Source organism: Bombus affinis, chromosome 3 (assembly GCF_024516045.1).
Source record: "Bombus affinis isolate iyBomAffi1 chromosome 3, iyBomAffi1.2, whole genome shotgun sequence".
Lineage (NCBI taxonomy): Eukaryota > Metazoa > Arthropoda > Insecta > Hymenoptera > Apidae > Bombus > Bombus affinis.
The window spans coordinates 15,022,297-15,040,381 of record NC_066346.1 but is presented as its reverse complement, the minus strand read 5'-3'; the positions used below and the strand labels follow the sequence as shown (position 1 = coordinate 15,040,381).

Genomic DNA, 18,085 nt, shown 5'->3' with positions numbered 1-18,085 from the left:
AAACTATATAGGATAGGCGCCGAGACTGAATTGCATACAGACGCGTCCGCGGAGGGTTACGGGGCGATTCTAATGCAGCTGGATCTAAACGACAGAAAATTTCACCCGGTCTACTTCGCCAGTGGAAAGACCACTTCCGCGGAAGCAAAGTACACCAGCTATGAACTGGAGGTACTGGCGATAGTAAAGGCGTTAAATAAGTTTAGGGTTTACCTGTTAGGTATGCCGTTCACTATTGTCACGGATTGTCAAGCGTTCACCATGACGATGAAAAAGAAAGATTTGTGCGTGCGCGTAGCTAGATGGGCGATATTGTTAAGTGAGTTTAAGTATCAGGTGTGTCATCGACCGGGGAAAAGAATGCAGCATGTGGATGCTCTGAGTAGGAATCCACTGCCAAGCACTATGTTCGTAACGGAAAGCGAAGACGGGCTGATCGCGCGGTTGAGAAGTGCGCAGGGCAAGGACGTTGAGGTCCGCGGGATTGTGGATGCTGTAACGCGCAATCAGGTCGAGGGATATGCTATAAGGAACAACATCTTGTATAAAGAATGTGAGGACGATTTGCTAGTAGTAGTGCCGAAGGCCATGCAAATTCAGATAGTCAGGCGGGCACACGAACGGGGGCACTTCGGGGTCACCAAGACAGAGGCGATAGTCAAGAAAGACTTTTGGTTTAAGGGACTACGTGAGAAGGTCGAACATGTGATATCTAACTGTCTTGACTGTATCCTAGCCGAACGAAAATCGGGCAAACAGGAGGGATATTTAAACCCCTTAGACAAAGGAGACACCCCGCTAGACACGTACCATATCGACCATGTGGGACCCATGACAGCTACAAGGAAAAGATATGCACACATCTTTGTAGTAGTGGATGCGTTCACTAAGTTTACGTGGCTTTATCCCACCAAGTCTACTAATGCCGCGGACGTTATCGACCGGTTAAAGAGGCAGGCGGCTGTTTTTGGTAATCCACGACGAATGATCTCCGATCGGGGAACAGCATTCACATCCAACGCCTTCCGAGAATACTGCGAAGAAGAAAACATCGAGCATTTGCTAATCACGACGGGGGTACCGAGGGGGAATGGACAGGTAGAGAGGGTCAACAGGACACTCATACCATTATTAACTAAATTGGCTGCTCCTAAGCTCGATGATTGGTATAAGCACGTCGACCAAGTCCAGAGGTACTTGAATTCCACCATAAACAGAAGCACGGGAAAAACTCCCTTCCAGCTACTTGTCGGGGTTGAAATGCAAATCAAGGAAGATGCGCAGGTCAGAAGATTAATCGACGAAGAATGGGCTGCAAAATTCGAGGAACAGCGTCGTGAGTTACGCGAGGACGCCAAAAGGAAGATCGCTGCGACGCAAGAGGAAAACAGAAAGAATTTTAACAAAAGACGGAAGAGCGCGAAGCAGTACCTAAGGGGAGATTTGGTAGCAATTAAGAGAACTCAGTTTGGCCCGGGTTTAAAACTCGGGGGAAAATTTTTAGGTCCGTACCGGGTATTGCGAACGATGCGGAATGACCGATACATGGTGGAGAAGGTGGGGGAGCATGAGGGGCCTACGCACACGTCGACGACCGCCGACTTCATGAAGCCTTGGGTCCTCAACGCCGAAGACGACGCATCCGACGATAGCGAAATTGAAGACCACATCTGAGGGCAGATGTTATTGCAGGATGGCCGAATGTAGTATCGTGGACAAAAGGCCTAAGATATCTGCCGAATCGTAAACAATGTCGCGAGAGCCGCGGCATCGTCGGGTACATCAAGGTGTCGTCGGTCCTTTTTAAGTTTCGTGGTAAGGGCCCGCGTGACCCTGGCCACGCGCGTTTCGGGACACGTGTCTCGAACGACGGGAAAAGACAAAAGAAACGTTAAAGTCAGTATTAGTTGAGAAGCCGGAGAGAACGGATGCGAAAGGTGTGCAGAGTGTGAGTTGAGAAGCGAGAGCGAGCGAGTGTAGAAGCCGAAGAGTGTGAATCGGGAAGTCGAAAGCCGCGTCTGAAAATAAGACGTACGACAGCATTATAATTATTTCGTTGCTTCGAATATTATTAATTAAATCAAAACATCATTACTTGTCCTTTCCTCTAAGACCCATTAAGATACTACATACATATTATTATAAATTTTCAAATTATTTAATTATGCAAGAGCAAGATCTTGAAAAAAATTAATCGAAAACGTAAGACGGAGCTGGTCCCGTTTCGTTTGATAAAACTGACATCTCATATACGACCTGAGGCATTCTACGAGCTTGGCGCAGGTTTAATAGAAATGTTCGGTAAATATGGACACAGATAGCGAATGTTACTTGTATAAACATTCACTCTGATCGAGAACTAAAAAATCTGGAATTTTCTGCTCTTGTGCTGAATTACAGTGGTTCGCGAAAATATTTGAATATCCCTGCAAACTCCTTGTGGACATATTATTAAGAATATCTTGATATCCTATCGATACTGTGACAAGATTAACGTATTATTACAATTTCAAACGAGTATGACAATGTATGTAAGAGTCGCAGGACATTTACTGCAATTAATTGTATGTTTGAGACTACTACTAATGTTGTATACTAATTTTTCGTTAAGCATATGTTTGCAATAAATGCATTGCAACCTCTATATATATATATCGAATTGGTTTCAAATTTTCCATAATGTATTAATAACAAGAGTTCTGTAGAAAACGTTCGAATAATGTATTCAATTACACGTAATTGATATTGCCTATTTAATATAATCGGAGAAATAGTCTCATTCATTTCATAGTCAATTCATTTTAAGAATTAGCGAGAATACGAGTACGTAATAGGAACTTTAATAATCCCAGAATCCCATAGGCAAGTAAAAAGAAATAATTTAATTGAATTTGCTTTAGTTCAACTTTATTTCTATTTCTTATTTAATGCAATTCTATTTTATTTAATTTTAATTTCCATTTTTCTTTCATTTTATTAATAATTTAATATAATCCTAACTCAATAACATAAATCATATAAAAAAGGATATATAAATAAATCGGTACAATACGATGCAAGCTAAATTTATGTACCAAAACTTTGACCACACCTTATAGATACGATAACTAATTGGAAATTAAGTAAAAACTACTTGTAATAACCCGCATTGCTTGTCGGGTTGGAGGAGATATTCAATCAACAAATAATTTCGCTACGTTCGAAATCTTCTCGCTCCTTAATCCATTTTCTTTCTGATTACAGTAAACAGCATTAATTCCGTTCTCGATTAATTAATCTTATCAGTAGTATACTTATAGCATTCTATAAAACATTAAATAAGTGACATTTAAGTTAAAAAATTATTTGCATATTATTATTTATACACTTTTGTTTGCATATATCATTATAAATATTAATGGAATAAACTAATAGGACAACATATTTCTTAAACAAATGGAAAAATGAAAAGTCGATGGATTTTCATTTAACAAGCGTGTATCATTTGTAGCATTATGACAACTTCGCGATCCATTTGCTCAGCAAGTACTATCTTCAATAACTAAATCCTTTTAAATTAGTTAAACCTTCAGTGTCCTATTTTCCTATTCACTAAACGACATTTTTAATACGAATCAATTCGTTTCGCTAAAGGCACTAAAAATTGATTATTAAAATAGAACTATACATTTTATATATTTTACACTAGTTCTCGTTGTCATATGATTACAATAACTTTAATGAATAAACGATCCTAAACAGTAACAGCATAAACGAGCTTATCTCAAGTATATCAATATTATACCAATATGTAGAAGTTTATATTTCCAAAATACCTGTCTTTAAAAGTAGAATAATAGCAAACAAGGCAGTAAATAAAGTAAACGATCGTATTGCTCAACAGTCTTAACAAATAAAGCAACGATGCTAAAAGTAACAAAAATTGCTCCATAGCATATGTCCTCACAATTAAATTACGAATTAAAAAGGAGAATAGGAGTAAAATTAACAAATCGAATGTAAGCAAATGAAAGAATCATTCTGTATTATGTTTCCCTCGCTAGTGGCGGGATATTCAAACTTTTAATAATGATAGCGTCTCTTCAATCAAGAAATCACACATCCAAAAACTTTTACCTCGTAATAACGGTATTATTATACCATCGAATAAGTAAAAAATTAACACTCACCAAGAAAACGGTATAAGCAACGAAGATTTACAGCTTGGCCTTCGCGAGACAATAGTGGTGGTTGGCGCCAGACAAGTGGTCGAGAAGAGTATGCCCTACTGCACAGTCATAGGCATAGATCGTGCACCCGAATTCGAACGACCTCCGTGATACATTTCTTGCGCTACGCGAATAGGTGCACCTGTTTGCGTGCCACTTAATATCGCGTACGCACGAAACAGCTCGAGAATTATCCACGAATTCTACGAATTCGCAGTTACTAATCGCTTACCAAACGTCGATTATGTCGTTAGCGCTTGAAAAGACATTCGAATGTAATTGTTGCAAAAGATAAAGGAGCTTTGTAAAATAGACGATCCAATTCCTATCGCGTTCACAGTCGAAGTGGTACTGTGAGGCTCGTTGCGACCCGGCGTCCCCTTCTACGATCGACCCCCGAGCTCAATAGCCAATCAGCGTTACGCATTCTCCAACGTTCAAAATCCTTCCGTTGGATCCACGGACGGCCGATGTCAGTTATGTGAGCGGGTGGAAAGCACTTTTGGCGGTATCACGTGTTGCTTCGCTGTAAACATGGACGATCTGGATTTAATTCAATTATCCAAAGCGAGAGAAACGGCGTTTGAGTGGTGGCGCGAAAATTACCGATTTCGTTGCGCATATTGACAAAGTTATGGCGAGGGATCTGTATGGTATGTACTATATAGCTTTTCTCGCGGGCTATGTTTCTTTATATTGTATATCGAAGTACGCACCTAACGTTTCAAGAGAAGCTTTGCATGCCTTGTATAACTTGAACTGTAGTTTAGATTTACAACTTTACTTTAGTCTTTATGTTTTCTTACTTTTCAAGAGGTAATCTGCGATACTTGTAAATAGATACTACATATATATGTCGCGTCGGCGTTAAGATTAGAGTTAGGGTTAAAGGCGTGAAACGAATCCCTATTGGCGCTAGACGTGATCATTGTGCAATAGAGGAGATATTTACTAGTGCAAATATGACTATGATGGAATTGGACAAGTAATCGCGATAATTAAATACTCGAGAAGCTAATGACAATGATCCTAGGCTCAATAACGAATCCGCGGTCAACGGGATGACGAACTTTACCCTTCGTTAGCGTCTAAGTTACACTGTACGTTAGAGAAAGGGGCAATTATTACGTATACGAAAGACAGGTCGATTACTGATGAGATCGCACTAGAGAGTGACTCTCCGTCGCGGTGACGCTGTCGAAGAATACTATGATGGGTGTGCCTAAGGGCACGAGATCATCGGATTCGCGGAGAAAAGTCTTCGTTCGAAGGGTGAGGGAAATTGACGTTGCTGTTAATTGGTCAATTTCCATGTTGGTGGTTAGAGAAAGATATTAGCTGTCCTTGGGGAAAGTTGCTAGCGAGAAGCGTCGTTCGTGGAAGGATAGATTTCTCTTATCTTCCCGTAGTTGGGGCACAGGCCATTTGTCTATTTGAGAGACTTTGTGTAATTGAAATTTAATATTCGTAGCGGGTCCTCGCCCAGCTAAACATATACTGTGAAGATGCGTTGGCATCTGGCAATCGTCTTACCCGAAGGACAAAGTCTGCGTGTGGCGAGCCACGGGACAGAAATCGTTGAAATGTTTACCGTCTTGCCCTGTCCCAAGTATTTCTTTTAAGGAGAGCTATAGAATTACTTCATGCCTTTGTTAGACAAAACGTTCATCCCTTTGACCGCGGCTACGTTCGGCGACTGATTGTCGCCTCGAGCCCGAGCTCACTATCATAAATCTCAAATAAATACAGTCGGATCGAATGACAACAGTTTCTTAATACGGCTATGGTGAAATCTAAATTACAATACTAGGGGTCTTCCCAAAGTTCCAAAGGGAATGTTCCGGTGTTCTTTCATCTCCGACACGGCCATTCTGACTATCACACGTCCTCGGGTGGATCTAAAATATTGGGTTCTCCCAACATTAGACTTGATATGACTAATATTTTACTCCTTTATACTTTAGCTAAATTATATTACACTAGTTTATTTATGGTTTAACTAACTGTCCAAATAGGTCAAGGGCCCAGGTTAACAACAAAAATTTCGATCGGACGTTCAATGATAAAGTAGGGAAGAAAAAAAAACACAAAAGTCAGTAGCATTATGATTGGTATTCAAAGCGCCAGTTGCATTTTGTGAGTTACCAGTCAGACCGTAATGACATGACAGATCATTTTCGATTTCGTACACGGACGAGTCTCAGTTTGTTGGATCATATTACCGCACTCGGCGTGTGTGGAGACACTGAACACGGGTGCATTGATGTAATAGGCGTGTATGGAGACACTGAATGCGAGTGCAGTGTATGGGGACACTGGACACGGGTGCATTGATGTAATAGGCGTGTATGGAGACACTGAATGCGAGTGCAGTGTATGGAGACACTGAACACGAGTGCATTGATGTAATAGGCGTGTATGGAGACACTGAATGCGAGTGCAGTGTATGGAGACACTGAACACGAGTGCATTGATGTAATAGGCGTGTATGGAGACACTGAATGCGAGTGCAGTGTATGGAGACACTGAACACGAGTGCATTGATGTAATAGGTGTGTATGGAGACACTGAATGCGAGTGCAGTGTATGGAGACACTGAACACGAGTGCATTGATGTAATAGGCGTGTATGGAGACACTGAATGCTAGTGTGTGGTCACACTAGGCTTATGTGGGAATATCGAATGCTAGTGTGTGGTCGCACTAGGCTTGTGTGGAAATATCGAATGCTAGTGTGTGGTCGCACTAGGCTTGTGTGGAAATATCGAATGCTAGTGTGTGGTCGCACTAGGCTTGTGTGGAAATATCGAATGCTAGTGTGTGGTCGCACTAGGCTTGTGTGCTAGTGTATGGTAACACTAGGCTTGTGTGTGGAAACACTGTGTTACATGTCATGGTCATAGTGTTAATGATCCTCTGAGATCGGTGTAGTCATATCGTCACTGTCACTGCCATTGTCATCACTACAGACGTCCAACTCAGCAGGAACGCAACTATTCGGCATTTTTCTTAATCTGTCATGACTGTATTTATACGATCGTTTGCCGTCTAATATCTTTAAAGTATATCTATCCCCTTCCAAAATCTCTGCTATTACGAATGGGCCCCTAAATTTTGGATCTAACTTGATTTGGTTTCTTTCCTCGATTTTGCGCAATACGAAATCACCGACATTAAACCTAACCACTTTAGCTTTGGTGTTATCGAATCTTTCTTTGTCGTGTTTGGTGCTACTTGCTATATTTTTTTGTCGCCTGTTGTCTTACATCGGAGATGTCTATTCCTCTTTCTTCAACGCTATCAGGTAGCAACAAGTCGTACGGTCTTGCTGTCCTACCGATTAGTAGTTCCAGTGGGCTCGCCTTAGTCACGCGGTTGGTGGTGCAATTCAGGGCCAATTGTATCTCCCCAATCGCGTCTTGCCATGACCGCCCGGTCGTCTCTACTACCGTGAACATATTTTCAATGTACGCATAACACGTTCTACCTGTCTATTGGCTCTACTAGCACCGGTCGCTATCAAGCGAACTTTAATTCGTTTGCTTTCGCAGAATTCTCGAAATTCTTTACCCTTAGAACATCTTTCCTGATCTGCTATTATCGGCAGGGACTTCCGAATAAAAATATAGCGGATTTAAGCGCTTTAATGGTGTTACGGGAATCTATCTTACGATTATGATGCAGGTATACGAATTTAGTGAGCACGTTGATCAAAACAATGACGTACTCCTTTGAATCGCTTTTACCACTCAACTTGCCTGTTATGTCCATGTGGACCGTATGCCAGGGTATGCTGGTCTTAGGTATAGGATGTAGTTCGGCTTGTATCTTACCTGAACTAGCTTTCGAAACTTGACAAGCATGACAGTTCTCAATGAATCGGCGAACGTACTTCGCCATCCCTTCGAACCAGTAATACTCGTATAGTTTCTCGAGCGTTTTCTCCCAACCTAAGTGCATAATTGACTGGTGCACATGGTTAATAACAGACTATCTAAAACCTCTTAGGACTATAGGTAAACAGAGAGTCCTGTCTTTTCTTTGTATCCTACGGTAAAGAGTACCGGACCGTAATTCGTATATATTCGCGGTGTCTTCCGCGAGCTCATCGTTTTGCAATTCCTTGACGACTTCCAAGGTTTGAGAATCACGACGTTGTTCGGCTAGTAGCCAGTCTTCCGATATTTCGGCCAGATTGATTTCTTTCTCCCCAATTTTATCAATTTTACGGTGGTCTAAGTCTACGGGGTTTCGCAAGAAGAAATCTACGTAGGCCGTCCGTTTACTTTCCAGGTACAAAATGTCATAAAAACAAAAGTCTGCAAGTAGGCCCATCACCTATGGTCCCTGTCATTTAAATGTACTCTATTACTCGACGCTTTCGACGAGTTGCAATCCGCGACGACAAGAAATTCCCCTCCATGTAGATAGTGACGGAAATGCTCGACTGCGTTTACGACTGCTATCGTCTCTAGTTCGTAGGAATTATACCTAGATTCCGCGAGGGTAGTTCTTTTGCTGTAATACCCTATTACTTTGCCTTTACCTTCAACTTGATGCGTCGAAATCGCCCCGTAACTCTCCGAGCTAGGGTCAGTATGTAGTTCTATCGGATAATTGGGGTCGAATATCATTAACACCGGCGCGTCGATCAGGGCGGAAACTCCCTGTTTTATTTTCTCGTGCCTATCTGTCCAAGTTATATTTCTGTTATCTGAGATGAGCGCATACAGGGGTTTCATCACCTGTGAGAATTTAGGGATGAACTTTCGGAAGTACGAAGCTAACCCTATGAACTGCCTGAACTGTGTGACGGCCGTTGGCACAGGTAAAGAACTTAAGGTGTGTATTTTACCCGGGTTGGGACGAACTTCTTCGTTATGAATTACATATCTCAAATAGAGCACCGATGTTTTTAGAAAAGAACATTTCGCAAAGTTAACAGAGAATCCTGCTTTTACGAGGATATCTAATACTGTGTTCAATCTTCCTAAAGCTTGATCTATCGAGTCGGCAATAATTAGAACGTTATCGAAATAAATAACAACGTACGAATGAGCGAGGTCGCCTAGGGCCTTGCGAATGGCCCTCCGAAAAACGGACGGTGCAATTTTTTTCAGTTCAAACGGCATCGTCATCTACTCATATTGTCTGTCGTAACGAACGCTGTATACTCCGCTGAATTAGGATAAATAGGAATTTGGTGAAACCCGCTGGCCATATCCAGGCTAATAAAATATCTCGCCTCTTGCAATCTCGCGACTTGATCCGCAATAAGGAGTAAAGGGTACCGATCCGTGACGATACTTTGATTTAGATCTCGGGGATCCATTCGTAATCTATCTGAGCCGTTTTTTTTTCTTCACGAGTTACGGCTCGCTAATGGCGAATTACTAGGCCTTATAATCTTTGCTTTAATTAGAACGCTTATTTTCTCACGTACCGCTCTCCGCTCCTCCTCGCTAAGTCTATAAGGACTTCCTCCTACGGTGGTGTTAGGATCAGTTAATCGTATTTCTAACCGGCCTGCATTTACGCGAATACGTAGGAAACCCGTAACGAATGAATCTTTGAATTTGTCGAGAAGCGAAATTGATCGACTTTTATTATTACCATGTACATCAGCGTCAACTTCATTAACGACGATCTCGTTTGCAGTGGTTTCATTACAGACATTAATTATTTTCGTTTTACACATAGCGAGGCTATTTTGTGTAAATGTTACGTCAAAACCCAGACTTAGAGTTCCGCAACTAATCGCGATATCATATTTTAGATAACTATCAGCAAGGACATGAGAAATTATCTTCGATGTAAAAATCATTAATACACACGATGAACAAATGGGAGGCGTATGTTTAATACAGGTATTTCCTACTCCTCGCATTACCAATATGTCAGTCATTCTTTTGCCAGAAATCTCGAGGCCACGGACTCTTTAATTAGTGAACGCTCGGCTCCCGAATCGGAGTAAAATGGAAACGACTCACCCAGATGACTTGATCTACCCAATGATGCTTCCAGTACGTAGAAGTCGACTCGCCACTCGTTATTGAAATTATGGTTTCCTTTCATAATCAGGTTGACAGCTGCGCCCCATGCAGCGGGGTCGGAACATGCGATTTTAAGGGTTAAAACGTGGTAGCGAAAACTTGTTAGGTTTCACACTCGATTTTGCACTAGCGACTGAATTACTCGCGCACGATGGTCGTAAGTTCTAACACTGTTATAATCGGCACTGATCCCACTTCTGATGTCGGGTCGGCGTTAAGATTAGAGTTAGGGTTAAAGGCGTGAAACGAATCCCTATTGGCACTAGACGTGATCATTGTGCAATAGAGGAGATATTTACTAGTGCAAATATGACTATGATGGAATTGGACAAGTAATCGCGATAATTAAATATTCGAGAAGCTGATGACAATGATCCTAGGCTCAATAACGAATCCGCGGTCAACGGGATGACGAACTTTACCCTTCGTTAGCGTCTAAGTTACACTGTACGTTAGAGAAAGGGGCAATTATTACGTATACGAAAGACAGGTCGATTACTGATGAGATCGCACTAGAGAGTGACTCTCCGTCGCGGTGACGCTGTCGAAGAAAACTATGATGGGTGTGCCTAAGGGCACGAGATCATCGGATTCGCGGAGAAAAATCTTCGTTCGAAGGGTGAGGGAAATTGACGTTGCTGTTAATTGGTCAATTTCCATGTTGGTGGTTAGAGAAAGATATTAGCTGTCTTTGGGAAAAGTTGCTAGCGGGAAGCGTCGTTCGTGGAAGGATAGATTTCTCTTATCTTCCCGTAGTTGGAGCACAGGCTATTTGTCTATTTGAAAGACTTTGTATAATTGAAACTTAATATTCGTAGCGGGTCCTCGCCCAGCTAAACATATACTGTGAAGATGCGTTGGCATCTGGCAATCATCTTACCCGAAGGACAAAGTCTGCGTGTGGCGAGCCACGGGGCAGAAACCATTGAAACGTTTACCGTCGTGCCCTGTCCCAAGTATTTCTTTTAAGAAGAGCTATAGAATTAATTCATGCCTTTGTTAGACAAAACGTTCATCCCTTTGACCGCGGGTACGTTCGGCGACTGATTGTCGTCTCGAGCCCGAGCTCACTATCATAAATCTCAAATAAATACAGTCGGATCGAATGACAACAGTTTCTTAATACGGCTATGGTGAAATCTAAATTTCAATACTAGGGGTCTTCCCAAAGTTCCAAAGGGAAGGTTCCGGTGTTCTGTCATCTCCGACATATATATATTATTATAATGACTTATTTTAATAATGACTTAATTTGTATAGTAAAAACAGCTAAAATCTCATGTAAGATTGTTGGGATGTTACGTGATATTTCTGTTGCATCATTGATTATCGTTATACTTTGAAAAATAATTAAGGAAGCGAACAATGCGTGGACGATTATGGCAGTTTTATTAATAAACGAACGTTTAATAGAGAATATGGATTTACTGGATAAATAAATGTTTCATTAAATGTAACTGTTACGTGCAGAATAATATGTTGTTACACGTGTGAACTAAAGTTGATGTAATACTCATATTATATTTATGGTTTCAAAGAATTAATAAAATCTGCTGAGATTCAAACGTATGCTCTCCCTTTTATTCTATGAGAATTAAACATTTAGAAGATTTTATGAAAATGCACTAAACAATCAGAAGCATCTGTTTCTCCTTTTCTTTTTCTTTTTTTTTTTCTTTTTTTTTAACATGTTGATTGCCACGCGATTTTTATACTTATTTTGACTTGGATAGATAAATTAAAGCGTACCACACCAAGACATTTCATTCTTGCAAAATATTCTAGTCTATTTGCGTACCTAAACACCTAAACACCTAAACACCTAAACACCTAAACACTCAACGTGTTGAAGAATTAAATTTGAGATTTATAGAGCCACAATCTCAATGACTATATCTACTTTTATGCGAGTACCGATATAGTTTACCAGAAAATTACAAATATGTATCATTTTAATATGAATATAAATAGAAGCATCTGTTTCTCCTTTTTTTTTTTTTTTTTTTTTTTTTTTTTTTTTTTTTTTTTTAATATGTTGATTGCCACGCGATTTTTATACTTATTTTGACTTGGATAGATAGATTAAAGCGTACCATACCAAGACATTTCATTCTTGCAAAATATTATAGTCTGTTTGCGTACGTGCTCATAATCTTGGCTGATAACCGCCATTCGCTATATACATCGTTGGTATCGACGTCAAAGTATTAACACAGACAAATACACAATCCATACAATCCGATTTGATTGATTTTAGATCTTGCATCAAACAGATCTCTATATAAACAGATAATTTCTGATTCTAAACATTTGTATTACGTTCATCTAATTATTAGGATATTAGATATATTATAAAGGAAGATATTATGTATTAAATAATCTGCCTCTTCTTCCGCTTTCAAATCCTCTACAAACGCCTTTTATAGTCGTTCAACTTTTCAGCTCACAGAAAAGAACATTACGCGTATTCCTAGCAATCGTCCAAAGACTCGAACGTGTGCTTCGATAAAGCTCGCTTAACTTTCATCGACACATCGATAACTTTGCGTTCCAAGATGTTATTACGCCCTAGAATCCCTAACATAATTTTAGAACCAGAATTTCTGTACAAAACAATTCCATCACTTTGTCACGCTTAACGGCTCAATCATCGAAACATGTATCATAACGCACGAATTATGATAAAAAAGAAACTGTCTTTCGAATAAAAGCAATCCGTTTGCTTAAGGATGTACAGGACGTCGACGGAGCAAGTGTACGAAATACAGCCGCTGGAGGGTAACAGTTCCGCTCAACGTTACACTCAACAGCCGAAACAACGATTCTCTGAAATGCCTACTCCGTCGGTTTCGCCGACGTCTTCTCTCCGAAAGCGCGTCTCGGAACTGCCAAGAGCCGCGAGTGCATCCGTTTCCGGTGCTGCGGGCATTGTCTGCTCTAATACGGATCTGATATCGATCGTAAGCTCGTTAGCGTCTTCCGCGATGGAAATCAACCGATGCGGCGAGGAAGCGCCGAGTTCCCGGGACGATAGCAAATCAAACTGGCCCGGAAAAACGACCGAACAGAAAGGAAGTCGATCGAAGAGCTTCCGTTCCAATAGCTTCGACGTGTCGACATTGTACGGAGCTAAAAGTAAACTTAGCGGATCCTCGAAAGCCGCTATTTCGACCTTTATGGCACCGTCGAATTGGTTCACGAAGAGACACCAACCGATGTCGAAGAAGCCGAAAGATTTAGTAACGGCCAGTTTAAGTCTCAAGTTCGATAAATCGAAGGTAGTGAAGGCGATGAAGGAAACGTTGGGTAAAAAGTCCCCTAATAGCGAGGTCAAACACAAAGTCGTATGGGACAACACTAGTGGAACCAAAGTGGACGCTCAGCTAAGTTGTATTTCTCGTTACGATATCGTTTCTTGTTTAAGAGCCATCGTAGGTGAAAGGAGGAATGCAAGAACGCACATAATACGCAAAAATCTATGGCAGATTCAAAGTACAGTACTCGTTGTGATATTCGGTAAAGATAATAAGTTCTCCTATGGAGATTTCATTTTTCAAATTATTCTCGTAAAAGTACGTATTTGCATAAATAAATAGCACACGGTCTCTGCGTAAATACCTAGGCCAGTTATAAATATTTCAGTTTGCCAACGATATCCCAACATGTGGGACACTCACATGTGTGCTACTTCGTGAGCGATGATAAAGGTGCTGGTCAAGCCTTCGTCTCGATTTAACGCGCACGATCTCGCGGGATAGCATACTCCTGACACAGGTGCGTAACCAGAAGGACCTCCTATATCTAATCGCGTCAACCATACAGCAACATCGTGATTTACGTCCTTCGAGGACAGCATCTTTCTGTTCCATTTGTTCACGTTCTCGAGAGATCGTCTGGCATCGCCACGGCGGACCTACGACAACGTTTAATATTTTCTTAATAAAAGCTAGCAAATATTACGAATATATTATATTTATTATTACATCATGCATTATATACTATATATAAATATTCGTCAATGATAATAAATATATGTGCAAGTAATCTTGTTGTTGATTGTAATCAAATGTAACTTGTAACGCTATTAGTATTTTAATCTTCCTGAAAAATGTTGAAATGTTGATTCAACAGCAGAGAAGAATAGCGGAAAAAGAAAAGTAAAAGGAATCGCAAGTGTCGTATATCAATGATATTATCATAGGTCTATAACATTAAATTAAGATTCTTAAGAGATGAAAAAGGTTTAATAGTCGATTATACAGATATTTCGGATACACGATAAATGCGAGGTTTGCCAATGATCCGTGAAAATTGTTTGTTTGGAAATTTGTTTCCAAGGGATCGTTCACGGTTGTCCAATTTAACAAAATGGAACTCGTTGCATTTTATCGATCTAAAACGTCATGCGCAGATATTTTGACCTATATAATTTATATACCATACACTGTACAGATAAGTAGAAAATAAAATAATTGACACTCGCATATGCGTATCTCAGATAGTTACTACTTTAGTTAAATGATTTAATTTAATGGAAATCGCTTACCATAACGTCTCGTTTTTCCGCGTATAAAATCATTCGTACGATCACTAGAATCATGTTGGATTCGAGCGATGGGTCCATGTAAATTGCACTGACCTAGGATTAAAAAACGTACGAAAATGTAACAGGCGTTAAAACAGTATTACAGCCTTACAAATAAATTATTATTCAAAACTCTCGTAAATACATCGTATCTTATATAATTTTCCTAAAAAATTAATTTTATTCGTTATATTTATCTTAGGAAATGTACGTTATTAATCTCAACAGCATTGGAAAACCAATTACCGAATGGCTGAAATTAATCGATTACAAAATTCCATTACGGATAAATTATTCGCTGAACTTTTTAAAAGATACGTGCAAGCTTTGAACAGTGTAAACAGAAAATACAGAGCTTCCATCCGAATATACGATCGAGATGTTTGAAAGCAAGTAGCGTACCTTGAAAATACAGAGATACGCATAACTCTGCCCTATGTTTCCCGGTTGCTTGCGTACATATGTAGGAGGAGGTATTCTATATCTAAGTATAATAACAGAATTTCGTTTGGTATTACTTACGATGTTTAAAAGAGCCAAGATATATTGCTGTACTCGAATTCCATGAAAATCTACCACGGAGTAATCAGCAGCTATTCCAAGCTCTAGCCATCGTGGCGGCGAATCCTTAGCAGCTGGTCTTTTCTCTATGAAATGACTTATCTTAGAAATCGACTTATCTTCCACGAAATTAGAAAGTCTACTCGACTCGACTTGATAGCTTAAACGCATGATTATTAAAAGCATAAATTAATATCTACGAGCAAGTATTCGTGGAATAATTATTATGATATAAATAATTATTTCAAAGGTATAATTTCAAAAATATCAATTCGGTATCACCGTGAATTTCATCCTGCAAATTTCTTTAAAATTCTTGACAAATTTTGGTAAACGTATTCCTCCAGCAAATTTTTCTATTTTTCTATTTTTTTACATTAAATTAGGCAAGATAGATAAAGATTCGTGCAATGGACAATATACATATGTGTAATAGACAGGGAATAATAAAATAAATTAAAAACAGCGAAATATAGATGAACGTGTAGAAGATCAAGCGAGAGTGGAACGCAATAGGGAGAATAATTGTAAACCGAGTTCCTTTTAAGGCTGAAGATAAGCTATTCTTATATTACATGCTGTTATTATTACTTTTGTACACGATAGATTGGAATATCAGTACAATTTCTTTCTTTCAGTAATATTCGATGATTCGTTAATTTATTAACCGCTATATTGTACGTGGTAAGTAGAAAAGCAACGATTGTACAAGAATGGCATTTGGAAAAATATTTGACTTACTTGATAATCTGTTCCTTTGCCATTTAGGACCAGAGAAATATCCAATTTCCTCGGGATTTGTTATTTTATATAGGTTGGGGTTGATAATCAATCTCGGATCCACTCGGATTGGTTATCACACCTTTTATTTTCTCTCTTATACAAAACACCAAATCACACAGCAAACGTCTAAACTCTCCCAATGCGTCTTAGCAATTAAGGCGTGGTCGACTCCTATGGCAAAAGAGCGTCGTTAGGAGTCGTACCAACATAACCCTAGTAACCTTTTAGTAACTAGCGGTCATACCAACTGAGCATTTCTCAACAGGATTTACGTCGATCGATAATTCTTCCACTATTGTATCGTTGTATTCTGTGGAGACATCGTCTTTTTCATCGTACAGAATCAATTTCTCAGCTTCTGGGTATTCCACGTCGAAGACGTCACCGGAAAGATTATAAAATCCCTGAACATCGTGGCTTAAGGAATCGCGTTTGCTTCGTTTCGACTTTCTCTTACTTTCTTCAACTTCAAATTTATTCGATTTCCCTGTAACCGAATTATCAACGTTTTACCACGTTTGCCTGTCTTATCTTCGCTATTCTCGTTACGGATAAAATGAAAAAATAGTTGCAAAATTTCTGAAATTGTAAATACGACCAGACTGGAACGTATCAACGACATATACGGTGTCACAAAATTGTGACAAGTCAATATTCCAGTTGTTAGTTTGTTGAAATTACGCCACCGCTGATTAAACGTATCACGCTTTAATAGAAAATTCAATTTCCCAGCGGGGAAAATGGAATTTTGCGCTAATTAAAGTATTGCGCTTTTGTACAAAATTCCATTGTTTTCTGTTGCCCGCGAAAATGCAATTTTACGACGGACATTTCAGACAAATTTCCATCAGACGGCTTTCCATCCGTAAAAAAGAATGCTATCTATAAAAGTGTCAATGGAAATTGACCAAAGTAACGTCAAACAAACCTGTTTAAACAGCGAGGTAAATAGACCAATTGCTTTTAACAAAACCTGTATCGTTGCTCTTAACCGTTTCACTTTTAAATATCAATCGGCGCTGTTCCTCATTAAAATTTCGATTTAAATCGAACGAGAAATACAGCGTAACACTTGGAATTTTCTATCGTTTCTCAACCATACTTCGAACATTTACGTCGCATTCTTCGATTCATAGGATCGCGATGTTGGATTCTTCGATTTCGATACAAAAACGTTTCACAGCTTTCGACGCGGGAAATTTAATTAAGAGAACAAATAATTTGTTTATAAACTGCCAATTACGTGCCTTGAATTTCCGATATATGCAATAAATTTCATTGCTACTTGACCTAAGTGGGTCATAAAGTTGCAACCGTGTAAACCGTGCCACGTAATTTTATTGCATTCAATTTTCCACGTTTCCAACAATTTATCAAATTAGAATTTATCCGCGCATCGTACGAAATTTTTCATAAAAATTGATTAATAATAGTAGATATATAGCTCCTCGTATTCGTAAAACAGATTTTTAATCTGTAAACAACGAGTCGTGGTAATTACGATACGATCGATTTTCAACTTAGCAAAATTTGTTTCCATTTAACATTCACATCCAGATTGTATTTCCTTTGTAATAAATTAATTATATAATTAAATAAATTTATTATTCGAACCGATATTCAGATACAGTTCGAGTATACTTGATAAATTTTCAGACTCGATTCTCCAAATCGAAAATGAGAACGTTTTATCCTATACTTTTTCTTCATTTTTCCACAAGGATTCGCGTTGTTCTCGCTTTCAGACGTTGTTCCGTTGCATCCTGTATATACGGGGTGTGCCAAATTTAAACCGTCAAATTGTAAGGAGTTGATTTACAGACAAGAAGAAGAAGAAGAAGGAAGAACTTTATATAATGTTCGTCAACGGACGTTTCTTTACAGAATTACAAACGA

The 18,085-nt window shown here is 39.4% G+C and overlaps 1 protein-coding gene across 2 annotated transcripts in view; it reads right to left on the bottom strand.

The window, feature by feature from the left end:
• The window catches only part of LOC126914801 (A disintegrin and metalloproteinase with thrombospondin motifs 3-like), a 62,875-nt gene extending 46,497 nt beyond the window's left edge, over positions 1-16,378 (bottom strand). Inside the window, exons 1-4 of one of the 2 annotated variants that reach the window (XM_050719226.1) lie at positions 16,148-16,378; positions 15,368-15,492; positions 14,807-14,899; positions 13,938-14,173 (exon numbers count right to left, since the gene is read on the bottom strand). In XM_050719226.1, the coding sequence (XP_050575183.1) occupies positions 13,938-14,173; positions 14,807-14,884 (314 nt within the window). In that variant the 5' untranslated portion in view covers positions 14,885-14,899; positions 15,368-15,492; positions 16,148-16,378. The remainder of the gene's footprint in view (positions 1-13,937; positions 14,174-14,806; positions 14,900-15,367; positions 15,493-16,147) is intronic. The other variant, XR_007709816.1, reaches the window with a different exon arrangement.
• Between the last annotated feature and the right edge of the window lie 1,707 nt (positions 16,379-18,085).